Source organism: Ambystoma mexicanum, chromosome 6p, assembly GCF_040938575.1.
Source record: "Ambystoma mexicanum isolate Mex_15411 chromosome 6p, UKY_AmexF1_1, whole genome shotgun sequence".
Taxonomy (NCBI): Eukaryota; Metazoa; Chordata; class Amphibia; order Caudata; family Ambystomatidae; genus Ambystoma; species Ambystoma mexicanum.
Window position 1 is genome coordinate 1379041046 of NC_090935.1, and position 15093 is coordinate 1379056138.

Below are 15093 nucleotides of genomic sequence, written 5' to 3' on the forward strand. Positions count from 1 at the left end.
GGATCATTTGTTTGCCTTTTGATCAATTGCATTCTGGTATTTGTAGTCTCTGAGTCAATAATAAAAAGAAAACAGATATATTTACAGCTAGATAAGGTTTCCCATCCATGCAGAAACTGGGACAAAACCTGCTTAGCTTCAAAGTGAGGAAAGGGACAGCCCCCTATGCCCACCTTACATGGCCACTTATAGCAACAAAGCCTAAGGGGGCTGGATCCGCCCTCGCTTTGAAACTAAGCAGGGGCGGTCCCGGTTACTGCAATGGTGGGTGAGAGTCCACAGTTTTCTTAGTTTTAAATATCTCGTAACACACAGCATCTGCATACTTTTTTTTAGACCATGTTGATGTCAGTCGTTGAACATTTTGCACTCAGAGACCTTTTTTGCATTATGCTGAATTGCATTCTGGTATTTGTAGTCTCCCAGTCAATAATCATTAAAAAAAAGATCTATCTACAGCTTAGTGGGTTTTCCATCGATGCAGTTGCTGGGACCAACCCTGCTTAGCTTCAAAGTGAGGAAGGGGTCAGCCCCCTAAGCAATGTTGCCTAATAAATTAGCCCACCTTACAAGATCACTTGGAGCAACATGGCCCAAGGGAGCTGTATCCTTCCTCGCTTTGAAAGTAAGCAGGTTCAGTCCCAGTTACTGCATGGATGGGAGACAGTCCACAGTCCCGAATGCTGTGTATTTCTTAGTTTTGAAATATCTCACAACACACAGCATCCGCATTCTTCTGCACTCAGAGGCTAATTTTTTGCCGGTTGCTGGATTGCATTCTGGTATTTGTAGTCTCAGAGTCAAGATGGTGCGAATAATGCCACAATCGGACACCTTTTGCCTAACCGTTCTATAAGGATTTATTCATTCATTATGACTTTATTTCACCACATATAGTACTATAAAAGTACATACATAAACACACATGCAATAAAATATACAATACATTGAGGCATATAAAAAATAAAATACAGTGTAAAATGAGCACTTAGACATAATCAAATTGATCAGCAAAAAGTAGCATTTACCTAAAACACCAGCTAGCTGCCAGTTGCATTTAACTTAAACAAGGTAAAGAGATCACAGATACATTGTAAAAGAGCTTCCCTCATAGGAAATGCCCGCGGTTTCAGTCTAAGGGCCTCATTACGACCCTGGAGGTAACCATGGCGCTGTTAGCGCCATGGTTGCCTCCAAAACCTTACCGATTCCGCCATGGTGAATGGAGCAATTACCGCCCCATTCCAAGGTTGGTGGGTGCGGTAATTCCCCATTCACCATGGCCCTTCCCCATTCCCATTTTAGCCCCCATAGGGCTCAATGGGAATGGGGAAGGCGGTAATAATGGTACCGCAAATTGCGGTACCGTTATTACCTCTAAAGTCCCTTTGCAGGTCCCGTCCTTAACGGCTAGTTTTATCAGCCGTTAAGGGAGGACCCGCAAAGGGAACTCGTAATAGGGAGGTAAGGGATTACCAGTACCGATGCCCTTACCGGTACCGGTAATCCCTTACCGCCGAGTCGTAATGAGGCCCTAAGTGTGTTAAACCACAGTATGTAAGGTATATGAAACAGCCATTGTCCTTCTCCTCCATGCTTTTAAAACAAAGTTACCTAGCAGTGGGTTGCCAGTGAATCATTCGCTGCCAGACACCGGAAAATTGCAACACTAGCATTCACAGTTCTGCGCTGCTTAAACAAACGTTTTTCTTATGACCCTATCCCGAGGCTAAACTAGTAGGAAATGGGCCACACTTTCTGCCACATTTAAACAAAGTGGACAAATTGGTGAGTTACTCTGATTCAATGTATTTCTCACACTCACCAAAGGCAAAATCCCCCTTCGCAATTTGGTATCAAGTGCCCTCATTTGTTTCCTTTGCATAGCGTCCAAATACATTTCGAACCCATGACTCTCTTTTACGAGCCAATAACTCGCAAGGCTACTAGAGTGTGGGATTCTACCTGCAATTTCTCTTTTGCATCTTTCTACATAAGCTAGTTTGATTCTGTTTTTATACCCTAGTGGAATTAATTCTGGATTTAGCCAATAGCCAGTCAGCCTGATTAAGGCGAACTCCAGCTTAACAGTCGCAAACCAGGGTAAGATGAGCCCACCTTCTTGGCTCATAAGTCCTTTAATGCATCTCTATATCTCTCCAGTGCCGGGTTTGTCTACACCGAAGCCCAAAGGAAGACTGGCTTTTCTTTGCAAATTAAACCAATCCTGTGCAAATTCCTTTGCAGGAAAGTTTGATAATTTGGCGCATATGAGGACAATCCCAGGATATTTTTTAAATGTATTTTCTGCAGTCTGGAGTTTTCCACTGGTATACATCTCCCCAGTTCTGCCCCATACAAGCCAGGAAGCATTGCTGGACACTTATACATTTCTAAGGAAGCACACCCTTCTCTGTCCCCTAGCTCGATGTGAATCTTAATTTTGCACCACCATATCTCACCAGTGTTAGCGCTGCTCGCTGTACTTGGTCACCCCAGGAGCAAAAATGTCTCACTCTCACCCCGAGGTAATCGTACCACCCAACTTGTTCTATCGGCCCATCTATCTGCTTCAGGTCAAGTTTAAGGCTTTTCATCGACCTGGATCTTTTAAATACTATCACTTTTTTTCTTTTGGGCATTGATGGATGGACCATTTTGATCACAAACATTTCCAAAAATGGACAACTGTGTACATAGCCCCCGCCACCGGGGTGAGGGAAAGCAGGACAGTGTCGTTAGCAAATAACAAAATAGGAGCTTTCTCTCTCCCCAGTGAGGGAGCATCCCAACAGTTCGCTAATGACGCCATTGATGAAAAGACATAAGAAGATGAGGGCTGAAACACACCCCTACCCCTACCTGACACCAGTTACAATGTTTACTCTAGAGGTTGAGCATCCATCAAGAAAATTTCTGACCAGTGTGCCATTCCCTTAGTAAAGAACCTGGATAGCTTTTAATATTGCGTTAGCAGACCCATACTGCATAATACTCTCTACAATTGTGTTGTCGGAACTCTGTGAAATGCTGCCCTTAGGTCGACAACAGTAGCAAATATGTTCATATTTCTCAGACTCACATACTTCTCTGTGATCATATATAATCTCAGACGGTGGTCGATGGTGCTAATGTTTTGTTGAAACCCTTCCTGCCTGTGATTCATTACCCCCCCCCCCCCCTCCATCATCCAAGCTTCCAGGTGGACCAGAACTTCCCTAGCAAACGTTTTTCCCCTTGCATACAGAAGGGAAATGGATCTATAGCTAGAGGGTGATGCCTTATCCCCATTCTGACAAATTGGTACAAGGACGGCCTGCATCCAGGAGGCTGGCACTCTGTTTTCTACCAATACTGCATTAAATAATTTGAGAAAATATGGCACTTAAACCTCCACCTCATTACGAAATTGGTCAAAAGGGGCCTTACTAAATTCTTGTGAGAAAAGGTCTCTCTTGGCCTCTACCAGGGTGAGAGTCAAATAATTACTATTGGTACTGGGATTCATCAGCTTTGAGCCCCATTGCCTTAAAAAAAGTGGCCTTGTTTCAAAGTATAGTGTTTGAAAATGTGATACCCATAACTCTTTCAGAATACCATCCTGAATATGATTGGGTTCTTAGTAAGTCCCAGCCCCTAAGGTTTCCCAGGAGTGCCTGAAAACATGCTATCTCGATGTTGAAAGTAGTGCCTCCCAAAGGATAACTGAGTATTTGTTTTTCTTGGCCTTGATTAAATCCCTGTTCCATTTTCTGACCTCACAAAGGGGAACACAAGCCCCTCTACTCGTATAGCCTTTGCTTGCCTGATTAGAGCTTTTTTTCGCTGTGTGGCAATCCCCGTCATACGACACAGTTTTGCGAGTCGCCTGATTTTTAACAAAGGAGCAAAGGTTGCTAAACCAATCTCCGAGCATCATGGTAAGTTCTTCATTGAGGGACAATATCTCAATACTGTTTGAATGATTGGCCAAAAAAGAGATTCTAGCTTTAGCATTATAATAATAATACATTTCCGGTAGTTTTGTCTCCAACTCAAGAGCCCTCCACTTTATAGTGTGCCTCGTCCACCTGTGATGACAATTGGGACTGGGTTGCTAATGATCTACTTCCATGCTTCGACATTTACTAGAATATAATCAATCAAGCTAGGCTTTCCATTAGCACTAAAGGATTTATTCGGCCAACTGTCACCCGTGAGCCTGCCATTGTCTGCTCTCAAGCCAGAAGCTATTATCAATCTGGCTGCAAGCTCACTCTTTTTGTATTTACACTTCTGGGGCTCAGCAACCAAGTCACCAATTCCCCATACCTTCTCTTCATCATTGCAAGGCCCATCATAATTTCTAAAGGTTCGAATTGTGGGGTAAAGTCACCTATTATTTTATTATTTGGCATTCCTAGATGATCCTTCTTCCAGGCTCTGATCCATTCCTCCAAGAGGGAGAAAGACACAGAGCCACCATGGGCCTCTTGACAGTTATACATATTAACTAACAATAGCTTGGAACCATCCAAACATCTAAGGTGCACTTCCAGGAAGTCTTTAGATCCAACTTTAGGCACATAGGCAGAGGCAAAAACATCAGTACTCATACAAATGAGCAAACCCCCGCTCGAGCACCCACCCTCCCTTGGAGTGCAGAAGTAGACAAAGTAGCATAACCCTGCTGAGTTGGAACAGACAGGCCCATGTCTCCTGCAAACCAATATTAGAATGGATTTGCATAAATTGAATCCAACCATCATCATCCATGTGTGTCAGAACCCCAGCTATAGTATAAGACAATACTGGGAAATCGGCCTGGCGGTTTGCCCTATGTTCCTCAACTGGAGCACCAAAATCCCTGGGGATATCCGAACTGGTGATCCCGTCCTTCCCAGGGATGCGTACTGGCACCTTCTGTCAATCAATCTCCCCATCACTGAGGTGTTCAATGCTCCCCCTTGATTTTCATTCACTACCCAATTGTCACTTACATCCTGATTTCGTGGGATTGTGGAAAAGCCACAGAGAGCAGGTGCCAGGGGTTTAGTTAAATAGGTCGTAATTTCGATTACATGTAAGGGTCGCAGTAGTTGCAGTAAGTCGTCATTTTTAAATGCCTCGAATGTGCACTGATGTGATTGTCGAATTTCTGTGGACAACATTTTAGTACATTTCTGTCTAAAATGGGCCATTGTTTCTACACCTTCACCCCACATTGGGCACCCAGAGCTAACCTTCCTGTCCCACCAACTCGTGTTTTCCTGCATGGGCAAGCATTTTAGGTGGACCCTCATGTATAAGGCGCAGGCACAAGCTGGCTCCACTGTATTCAGGTATTGCTCCATGCTCTGCCAAATGTTAAGCTCTAAGTAGTTTGGGCCAGGGGCCAGGGCTAATGAGATTGCTGTTGCTCTTGTTAGTTTATATCTATGAAAATCCACCTTGACTCTCCCTTTTGTGTCATTTCCCAAAATCTGTGGGTTTTGCCAATATGGAGATAAACCCAAGAGGGCAAGCCATTGTTTTTTACATGGATTCACCATTGAATCCTATGCCATCCCCCCAATGTCAATACATGCTCTAATTCTTCCCAGTTTTTCACTAACTCCTGGTTTCCCCAAACTCAGAGCCAGTAATAAACCGGCTTATTTCTTTGTCAATGGGAGAGAGACCACACTCCTTGCAAACTTTACTAGTTGGAGTACTTTGGGAAAGTAACAAAATCGCTTTCAGAAATGTGTTCTCTGTGATTGTTGTATTGTATTGATTGTTTATTTGTATAGCGCCTATACACACTGTGTTTCAAAGCGCTTTAAGGAGAGAGGGATCATAGGAGAATGCAATTACATTTATGCAAGTCCTTGAGACAACCTAGAATGTGAGAAATAACTATCATAATCAGCCTAGCGACATTTCAGATAGGTCAAGTGCAAAGAACAATTTAGGAGATGAGGGGAAGGGAAAAATGACACAAAACCAGCAGTAACATTACTATTCCTAATGACAATTGATGTAGTGCATGAGTATACAAGAGGAGGGAGAATGGGAGGATGAGGGTAAGGAGTGAGGGAGAGGAACACAATTACCAACAAAAAGCTTCCCTTAACTTACTACCAGAGCTGAATAACTCAGCCCACTGTTCCTTCGAGACACCATCTGACCAACAAACGAGATTCTACTGTACTAAAACATCTATACTTGAAGTAGAAAAAGTTATTCTGTCACTCAAGCCCTCCAATTGCCAGGGTGACCTATGCCCAGCACAGATTATAAAAGATGCTGCAAGTGATCTTGACTCTTTTATTTCCTAACTTGTCAATGCCTCCTTCTCTTCTGGCATCATTCCCACTAACCTAAAGCAATCTTGGGTGCTCCCATTGCTAAAGAAGCAAACATTAGCTCCATTAATTCCTACTAACTACCGTCCCATCACAACGGTACCCTTCTTGCTCAAAATACTGTATAAGATTGCTTACACACAGATCCAAAAATATTTGGAACTCCACAAACACCTGGGAGCAAGACAATCAGGCTTCCGCCCCCTACAAGGGACGAAAACCACCCTCGTCGACCTGAAATCCCAGATCGATGAGCTAAGAGACAAAGGTCAAACGTCTCTCTTCTTAGTACTAGACCTCTCAGCCGCATCCAACCTCGTGGACCATAAGGTCCTATGCGGTCAACTGGACTCGGTGGCCCACTTTTCCACAGAAGCCATCAGATGGATAGACTAACTCCTGAGCGACAGAACCATGAGAGTCTTCTCCCTGTCTGCAGCAGTGGACCCTATCCCAATCAGGTGTGGTGTCCCCCAAGGCTCTTGTGTCTACACTGGTGCGCATTACAACTGAATAAACAAACAAACAAACAAAACAAGCGACTATCATAAAATGTCAATGACAATTCAGAATAGTGCGTGGGGGAGTGGGAGGAGAAGACAAGGAGGGAATGGGGGAGACAGACAAGCTGCTATCAAAGGTCACGGGACAAATGATAAGAGTAAGTGCTAATGGACATTAAAAAAAAGGCGGGGGCGGGAGGCGGAGAGGGAAGGTGGCTGCGATAGACAGGCGGCTATGATTACTATGCCTGACGGCAATTGAGGTAGTGCAATCTTTAACAAGACAAGGGGAGGGAAAGGAGGAGGAGAGGGCAAGTGGATTAGAAACAAGAAAAGGGGGAAGGGGGCAGGATAGGGCAGGTGGCTGCGAAAGAAAGGCGGATACGATTACTGTGCCTGTCGGCAATCGAGGTAGTGCAGGAGATTTACAGGAGAAGGGAAGGGGTGAGGAGGGAGTAGAGTAGGAAAGGAGGGAAAAAGAAGAGAGGAGATCACAGGGGGCAAGGGGGTTGGTGGGGGGCACAAAGAGGGTCACAGGGGCATGGGGTGGGTGGGTGCACAAAGACAGTCATGGGGGCAAAAAGACAGTCACGGGGGCATGGGGTGGGTGGGGGGCACAAAAACAGTTATGAGGGCCGTGGGGGCACAAGGACAATCACGGGGGGCATGGGAGTGGGCAAAAGGACATTCACGGGAGCAGGCAAAAAGACGTTCATGAGAGGATGGGGTGGGGGGTACAAAGACAGTCACAGGGTGCACGGAAGGCACAAAGACAGTCACAGGGGCATGGGGGTGGGTGGGGGACACTAGACAGTCATGGGGTATAGGGGTCAGTGGGGGGCACAAAGACAGTCACAGGGGGCATGGGGTAGGTGGGGGGTAACATACAGTCACAGCGGCATGGGAGTGGGTGGGGGGCACAAAGACAATCACAAGGGGCATTGGGGTGGGTGGGGGTCACAAAGACAGTCACAGGGGGTGGCTGCCATGATTGGCTTACCAAGCCGAGTGACAGCCAATGGGAGGGGGAGCCGGGCCAGGACAGGCCAGGCACCAAAACATGAAATAAGAAGGAGACCATGTTGGAAGGCCTGAAACAAAGAAGAAGGGCTGAGGGGTGCCAAGGAACAGGCACAATGATGTCACAATGCAGGGAGGGAATGCATTTTTCCAGAGATGCATTCTCCGACGCGCCATTCTGCGAGATGCCAGAATATTAAAAGCATAAAAGTTTGAATCTTGTCAAAGTTAATGCACCGCTGTGTGAACATGCAGAATTCATCATGCTTACCCCAGAGTGAGGAGGGGAAGCAGCAAATCATGGTGGGGCAAATGGATGGCCTCCACGTCGTGTCGTCACTCCTCTAATGTTCCTTGAGAGTACCTTGGGTGGCAGCAACGTAGCCCCAGACTTCAGCGCCATATAATGTTGCCGCCGTAGTCTGCACTTATAGCTTGAGGGCCGAGCCTATTGCACCCCTTCTGTGCCTATCCTGGTAGGCTTTCAGGGCCCTGTTATTTTTTTGCAATAGAGTGTTGGCTTAGGCAACCTGATGAACCCAACGACCCCCATTTCAGAACCGAATCCCCATATAATCGTACCAGCCAACATCCTCTAGAATTTTACCCCCACTGCCAATTTCTGGCTGTTATATATTGACAGCACAGCTTTCCTAAACTCAAGCCTATAGAATTTGACTCTCCCTACCATTGCTGGTATTTCATTTACATGCATATGCTAGAACCCAACCACACCATATTGCACATGGGAAGGTGTATTGTGAATAATAAGAAGTGTAATTTCTTTTTTCTGTGTAATCTTTCTCTGATACCAATACTTGTCATTGACATTGTAGAAAATACACTGCTTGCCAGAATCTGTCATTCAGCCAAAGTATAGCAATTTGAATGGCCTATGTTTTGTGAATGCCTTTAATTACACTTGCCGACTAGCGAAAATGCTCAAAAGCAGGGGTCGAGTCCAAAAATTGAAACTGAGGGGGCTCATCAACAAACGCAATGAGATGTGATGTTGATACAAATTTGCATATCAAGGTGCAATACGCACATTTCATTAAATTGGCTTTGCATATCCAAACACATTACATAGGACAAATGGCATTTGCCTTTCATAAAATCAACACGCACACAAAACCAAGATAGTATATTTTCTTCTAATAGTGTTTTTGAAAACATTAAAGGGTGTGCATGTTTCAAACTCCAAGAACCAATACACGTGTTTTCCTTGTAACTTGCAGTGCCGAAATGGGACACTTCACGTTTAGTTGTTTGTTATTTTTCAACAAGATATAAAGTGCATTGGTGAAGTGTCCGGCTTGCAAACGGTGATCCCCCAGGTCGGCTTTAATTCATAAATTCAAAGAGGACATCAATGTTTCTCATTTTAGCTGGGGGGTGGGGACTAAGTCTACCCTCTGAAGAAAGTCGGAGGACTTGTCAAACCGCATGTACCCTCAACTTGAGCCCCGCTCAAAAGGAAATGTAAATTGCATTGTGCTATTTAGAAATAGATGTCTAGATATAGGGCCTCATTACGACCCAGGCGGTAAGTTACCGCCTGGGTCGTACCCTTACCACCATGGTGTAAACTACGTTTACACCATGGTGGATGGCGGATTTACCGCCCCATTCCAAGGTGAGTGGGGCGGTAAATCCCCATTTCCCATTTTACCCTTCCCCATTCCCATTTTTCCCCCATAGGGCATAATTGGAGTGGGGAAGGCGCTAATTACGCCACCGTAAATTACGGTGGCGTAATTAGCACCATGGTCCCTTAGCGCCATGGATTTTAACGCCTGCAAAAAGCAGGCGTTAAAATCACCATGGCGCTAAGGGACCTTGTAATCAGGCGTTAAGGGTCGGCGCCGTTTACGGCGCCGTTAACCCCTTAACGCCTGACCTGTAATGAGGCCCATAGTATTCTTTGATCCACGTACTTATGTATGTGTTGGGAAGTAGAGAGATTTCACAGGCAGGTAAACTCTTCTTTTTGTAGGTAAGCTGCCTGTCACTTAAGTTATGGTGGTGACTTCCCCATCATAAAGGCAGGGGGCAGCCTTCGGCTGAAATGTTTAATTCCAATAAATAGAGTTTTTATCAACAAATACAATCTGGTTATTCTACAAGAATTATGGGATGGGATTGTACTCCCAGGGGTGTTCCTCAGTGAAATGAAAAGGTAAAACCACAATAATATTTACAGAGGGCCTTTGGCTCAACAATGTGGCTGACAATCCAGAGCATTTTGAACTGTATTTAAACTCAACTGAGACCTGACATGAGGTTTTAGGGTTTTGATGTGATCTCTGGCTTTGGTGCTGGAAAACCGTCTTAACCCTTTGTTTAGAAATTATTAAATCGTTCTTGTAAATTGGTATTTAACAATGACATAGGGTTTTGCCAAGTCTAGTCTTTTTAGGAACATCATCACAGAGGCATACAAATGTGTTTGGATGACATGTTACTGATTGTATTCCATTTTCAATAGTTTCTTCAAAACCCATGAGCTGTATGGCTTCTGGGGAATGTTGTGTTCAAAGTCTTATCCGAGATTGGAGGTGAAAGAAAGAGATTGGCCACCTCAAAGGGATGCAGTTACATGTCTTCCCACATTTTTTTCTCATCTTTCTTTTTCTATGTGTATGTTTTTGTCTAGAAAATCCTTTAGAGCCGCTAAAGCAGTTTCAAAAAGCGTTGAACATCAGCGGGGGTGGTAAGGCCTCCCAGTGGAGGTCCTTGAGGTGGAACCGACGATGGGAGCTGTTGCTCGTGGGCGAGAAATGTGAGGGGGTGTATCTAGCCTTGGGAGGGGTGAGATGAATGTAGGAAGGACAATCCATTTAGCATCCTTGCAGATTCAGAAGCAGTAGGGGAGGTGTGAACATCTATAAGTGTGTGTGGCTGCGTAAAGTTTCCATAGGGGGTGACAAGCACCTATGGGAAGTGATAAACACGGGCCTATTGACCATGTTTGGACTATTAGAAGACTACACAGAGCACTGCACACCACAGCCAACATGGATACTAACATATATACATGGGATTGAGAATCAGGTAACTAAAATACAGCCAATAACATCCATTCCTCTATGTTCCCTCAGTGGGGAACCGGTTGAAGCAAACATCCAGGAAAAATCCAGCTATATTGTTTTGTGGTTTTGAAGTTAACTAACTGAGACCACAAAACATTGTGCTTTTTAAAAACAACAGGAACATGCCATATTCTGATTTGCTATATGTATATTCCTGTCCTAATCAGACCTGCCTTATTAATTTCTACCAGGATGATGAAATCTTGCGTATTTAGATAATTTTTTTCATTTTATATCATCTTGCAGTGATAGCATGTGTGAAATCTGTCATGCCAAGCCTATGACTGGGGCCCCCTTATGCCCTTATAATGCAATTTTTGAGATGAAAAGCATTACTGCATAGAAAAAGTGACAAACATCTAAACGTTTTCGGATATTTAGAAAATAATAGTCTGTAAGTGTTGCCTAAACAATGCTTATTGTGCGGTGCAAAATGTTTTCTGTGCAAATTGGGATAACATCTGCATTAATGGCTGTACGTAAATTAAAGAATACACTTGATAAGCATGTCTATAATTTTTAACAAACTGAAAACCGTGGGGAAAATGAGCTACAGTATGTTTACCACATCCCTGCGATTTGCTTTATCTGAACATGACTTCCACCACATGTGGTTGCAGCTATCTTTTAAATTGCAGCATTGAAGCCCCTTTGTGTTGTCAAACTACGGTTGACATGTTGCAAGAAAGTAAAAATCAAGTCAAATGATATCAAAGGCAACAGGAAGGCACTACAAGGGCGGGTCCAGCTTTAAACTTGGCGAATCAGGTAAGACATGGAGGCCGAAATGCGTGACGCAAACAGACGCCGCTTGCTTTTTAAGTATACAGCATTATAATTTGATACTACATTGAATGTGCATGTAGCGACTGTTCTAGAAGCGATTTCTGCATCAGCCCTCTGGTGTCTGCAAAGGTTACTTTGCCTACAATTTTCAAAACGTGATAAAGTAACCTCCTTACCATATCCCACGAAAAGTTTGCAAGCCAGTAGATTGCTGGGTTCACCCCGCTGACAAACTGTAAGTGCTTGGCCTTGGTGACTCTTTCTTGGATGAGAAACAGGACAAAACTGGCCGGGATGAACGACATGGCGAATATCACGCAGATCGACACAATCATGTCGGTAGATGACGAGGCGCTGTTATAAAAGAAGGAACAAAGAAAAACATATGAATATGTCGAACCTGCACTAAAAAATAAATAAATGAGCCTACTCAACTTTTATGACCTGAGTTGCTGATGAGCAAGGTTACACTGAACGCTGCCTTAGAGGCTCAACAAACCATTGCTTACATTGGGTTAACGGAACACACATCTACCACAACAGAGAACTACTGCACCATAAGGTACAACATGCCACAGTGTTTTCGGTACACATGTGGAAAAGACATGGAAAATGTGTCTTAAAATGCACTCAGACCATAAAAAGATTACTGTATGTGATATTATTGGTGTCTTAAAGACTGTTACTCGCAATGCAGTATATTTTATAGCTAACACTCACTTCAACCATTAAGCAGGTTATATCAACACCGCAGTTGAAGTGAATTTCAAGGTTTGGTTTGTAATGGAATGGAGTGAGTGGTATGGATACTTCCAGTATCATGGTTGAATGTGTAATTGCAAAGAGTGTGCATTTGACTTTAACTTTGTTATTTGTATTGCTTGTAGAATTTCCTTTTCGTTAGAGTAACCTTATTTATGTTTGTAAAAACAAGTTTTCTATTTTATTTCTGTGGTTTTTGTGGGGAGTATGACATATAAAATATGAGTATATTTTGTAAAGGTGTATGTCATATAAGAGTATTGCATATGAGTGTATGCCCTGTATTTATGTATCACACATGGGTGTTTTGCATATTAGTGTATGGCATTTGAGTGCATGGCGTATGACTGAATTGGAAAGGGTGTATGAGTGTTTGGCATCTGTCATGTGAGTGTATGGAATATGAGTGTGTGTTGTATGTGTCCATGTTGTATGTGTGTATGGCGTATGAGTGTATGGTGTAGGACTACATAGCATATCAGTAAAGTGCGTGTCTGTTCATGTTGATTAGTGTGTGGCATATGAGTGTTTGGCATAGGAGTGTATGCGCATGACTATGGTGTGTGATATAAGGCATATGAGTTTATGGCATATGAGTGTTTGGTGTGTGAGTGTGTAGCATTTGAGTCTCTAGCATACACGTTCCAGGTGTGTGGATACAGGCACATGGTATGTTGTGTGAGTGTATGTTGAGTGAGCACATGTCATGTGAGTGTATGGCATATTACATGTGTTTATGTCGATGAGAGTATTGCATATCAGTCTATGCCACGTGAGTCTATGCTGTATAAGTGTATTTGTGTATGGCATATAACTAGGGGGTATGACCTATGCCATGAGAGTTCCTGGTGTATGAGTGGCATTTAATTGTTTGGTATTTGACCATGTGGCATCAGAGGCTGGTGAATGAGCATCCAGTGTATGCAATATGGGTTTATGGCATTTCAGTGTATGTTGTGTGAGTGTATGCTGAGTGAGTGTTTGATAAGTGAGTGTATGTTGTAAGAGTGTGTGGTGCATACATGTGTGGCATACAAGTGTAGCATAAGTGTGCATGGCATACGTGTGCTTGGTATTAGAGTGGGTGGCTTAAACGTCTGTGTTTTAAGAGCCATGTGGAGTAAAAGAACATGATGTAGGAGCATGTGGCATAAGAACAGATGGTATAAGGATAAGGGGCTTAAGAGTGTGTTGAATAAGAGTGTATGGTGTAAGGGTGTGGTGTAAGAGCACATGGCATAAGAGTATGAAGGACGTATCTTGAGTAATTGTGGCAGAAGAGCATGGAGCACTTGCTCTAAGAGCTTCTTCCCTAAGAGCATTTGCGTTAAGCTCATATGGCATAAGAGGGTGTGGCATAAGGGTGTGAATCATAAGTGTGTATATTGTAATAGTGTGTGGTCTAACAGTTTGTGTCCTAAGAGTTTGTCATAAGAGTGTGTTTCATAAGAGTGTGTTTTGTTAGAGTGTGTGTCACAAGAGTTTGTGGTGTAAGGCATATGAGTGTTTGGTGTGTACGGGTTTGGCATGTAAGTATATGTGCTATAAGTTGCAAATGAATGTTCAGTGTAAAATTGTATGACATGCTCATATCCTATACACCTTCAATGTGTATGAAAACTCACATTAAACTGAGGTTTGACTTTGATGTGAGTTTTTAAACATACAGAAGGTGTATAAGAGTTTTGCATTTCATACATTTACACAATGTACAAATCCTCAACATCTCATATGAATATGAAAACTGGCAGGAGGAGAGCCATCCCCTTTGAGGATAGGGAGGTGCGCCTGCTCCACAAAACCCTCACTAAGTGGGACATCCCTGGGCTAAGTCCAGCTGTGGTGACAGGGACTCCCATTTCAAACCACCTTGTCTGCTTATACGGATGTTGGAAAGACTTTGACACCTCTTGTTATGACTATATTCAACAAAGATCCTTCTTTGTCTCTATTGGCTGCAGGTACTGCTGGATCCGGCCTGAACACTGCAGTCACAGAAGAAGGACACATGCTTTGTGTCTGCGATGATGTGTATAAACAAATAGGAACTTTGAATTGAGGAGAGACTCCTAAGGAGGCAGCAGAACAACGGCTGCACAGAGTCGAGCCCCTGTAGCATTGACGTCCTGGAGGGGCGGAGCTATGTCAAGCTGCACAGCCAGCAGTGACGTGAAGAAAGGAGACCTGCTAGCTGGAGGTTGGACGGCAGGTACCTCGACTGCCAAAGCAGCCAAATTCATGGAGCTAGAAACTACGGGAAGAGAACTGTTTTCTTGCTTTAACTGGGAGCAATTCAATCAATTGCTCAATACATAGTAACAGGAATCCTCACCTCGGATTTGTCCTCATACATTTTTTTTAGCTTTGCTCCATCCTCAATGTTAGAGACAATACACTTCTGCAGGTAACAGCTGGCATATTGCCTAAAATAAGCTCTCTGTTACATAACACAACATGGCTGAGGACTTTAGAAATATAAATCACTAAATCTACAATATTGACATGTTTTGCTTCAAGCCACCCATTTGGGTAACCTGATGAATCCTTCATACACACTGGGTCTGATTCACAAAGACTTGCTGGCGCATGTCTAAAAATGGCTGT

At 43.6% G+C, this 15093-nt stretch overlaps 1 protein-coding gene across 2 annotated transcripts in view; it reads right to left on the minus strand.

Annotated features, from left to right (window-relative positions):
• LOC138510440 (phospholipid-transporting ATPase ABCA1-like) overlaps nt 1–15093 on the minus strand; it is a 2356352-nt gene that overhangs the window by 483668 nt on the left and 1857591 nt on the right. For both annotated transcript variants that reach the window (XM_069626098.1, XM_069626099.1), the window contains exon 36: nt 11904–12081. In XM_069626098.1, the coding sequence (XP_069482199.1) occupies nt 11904–12081 (178 nt within the window). The remainder of the gene's footprint in view (nt 1–11903; nt 12082–15093) is intronic.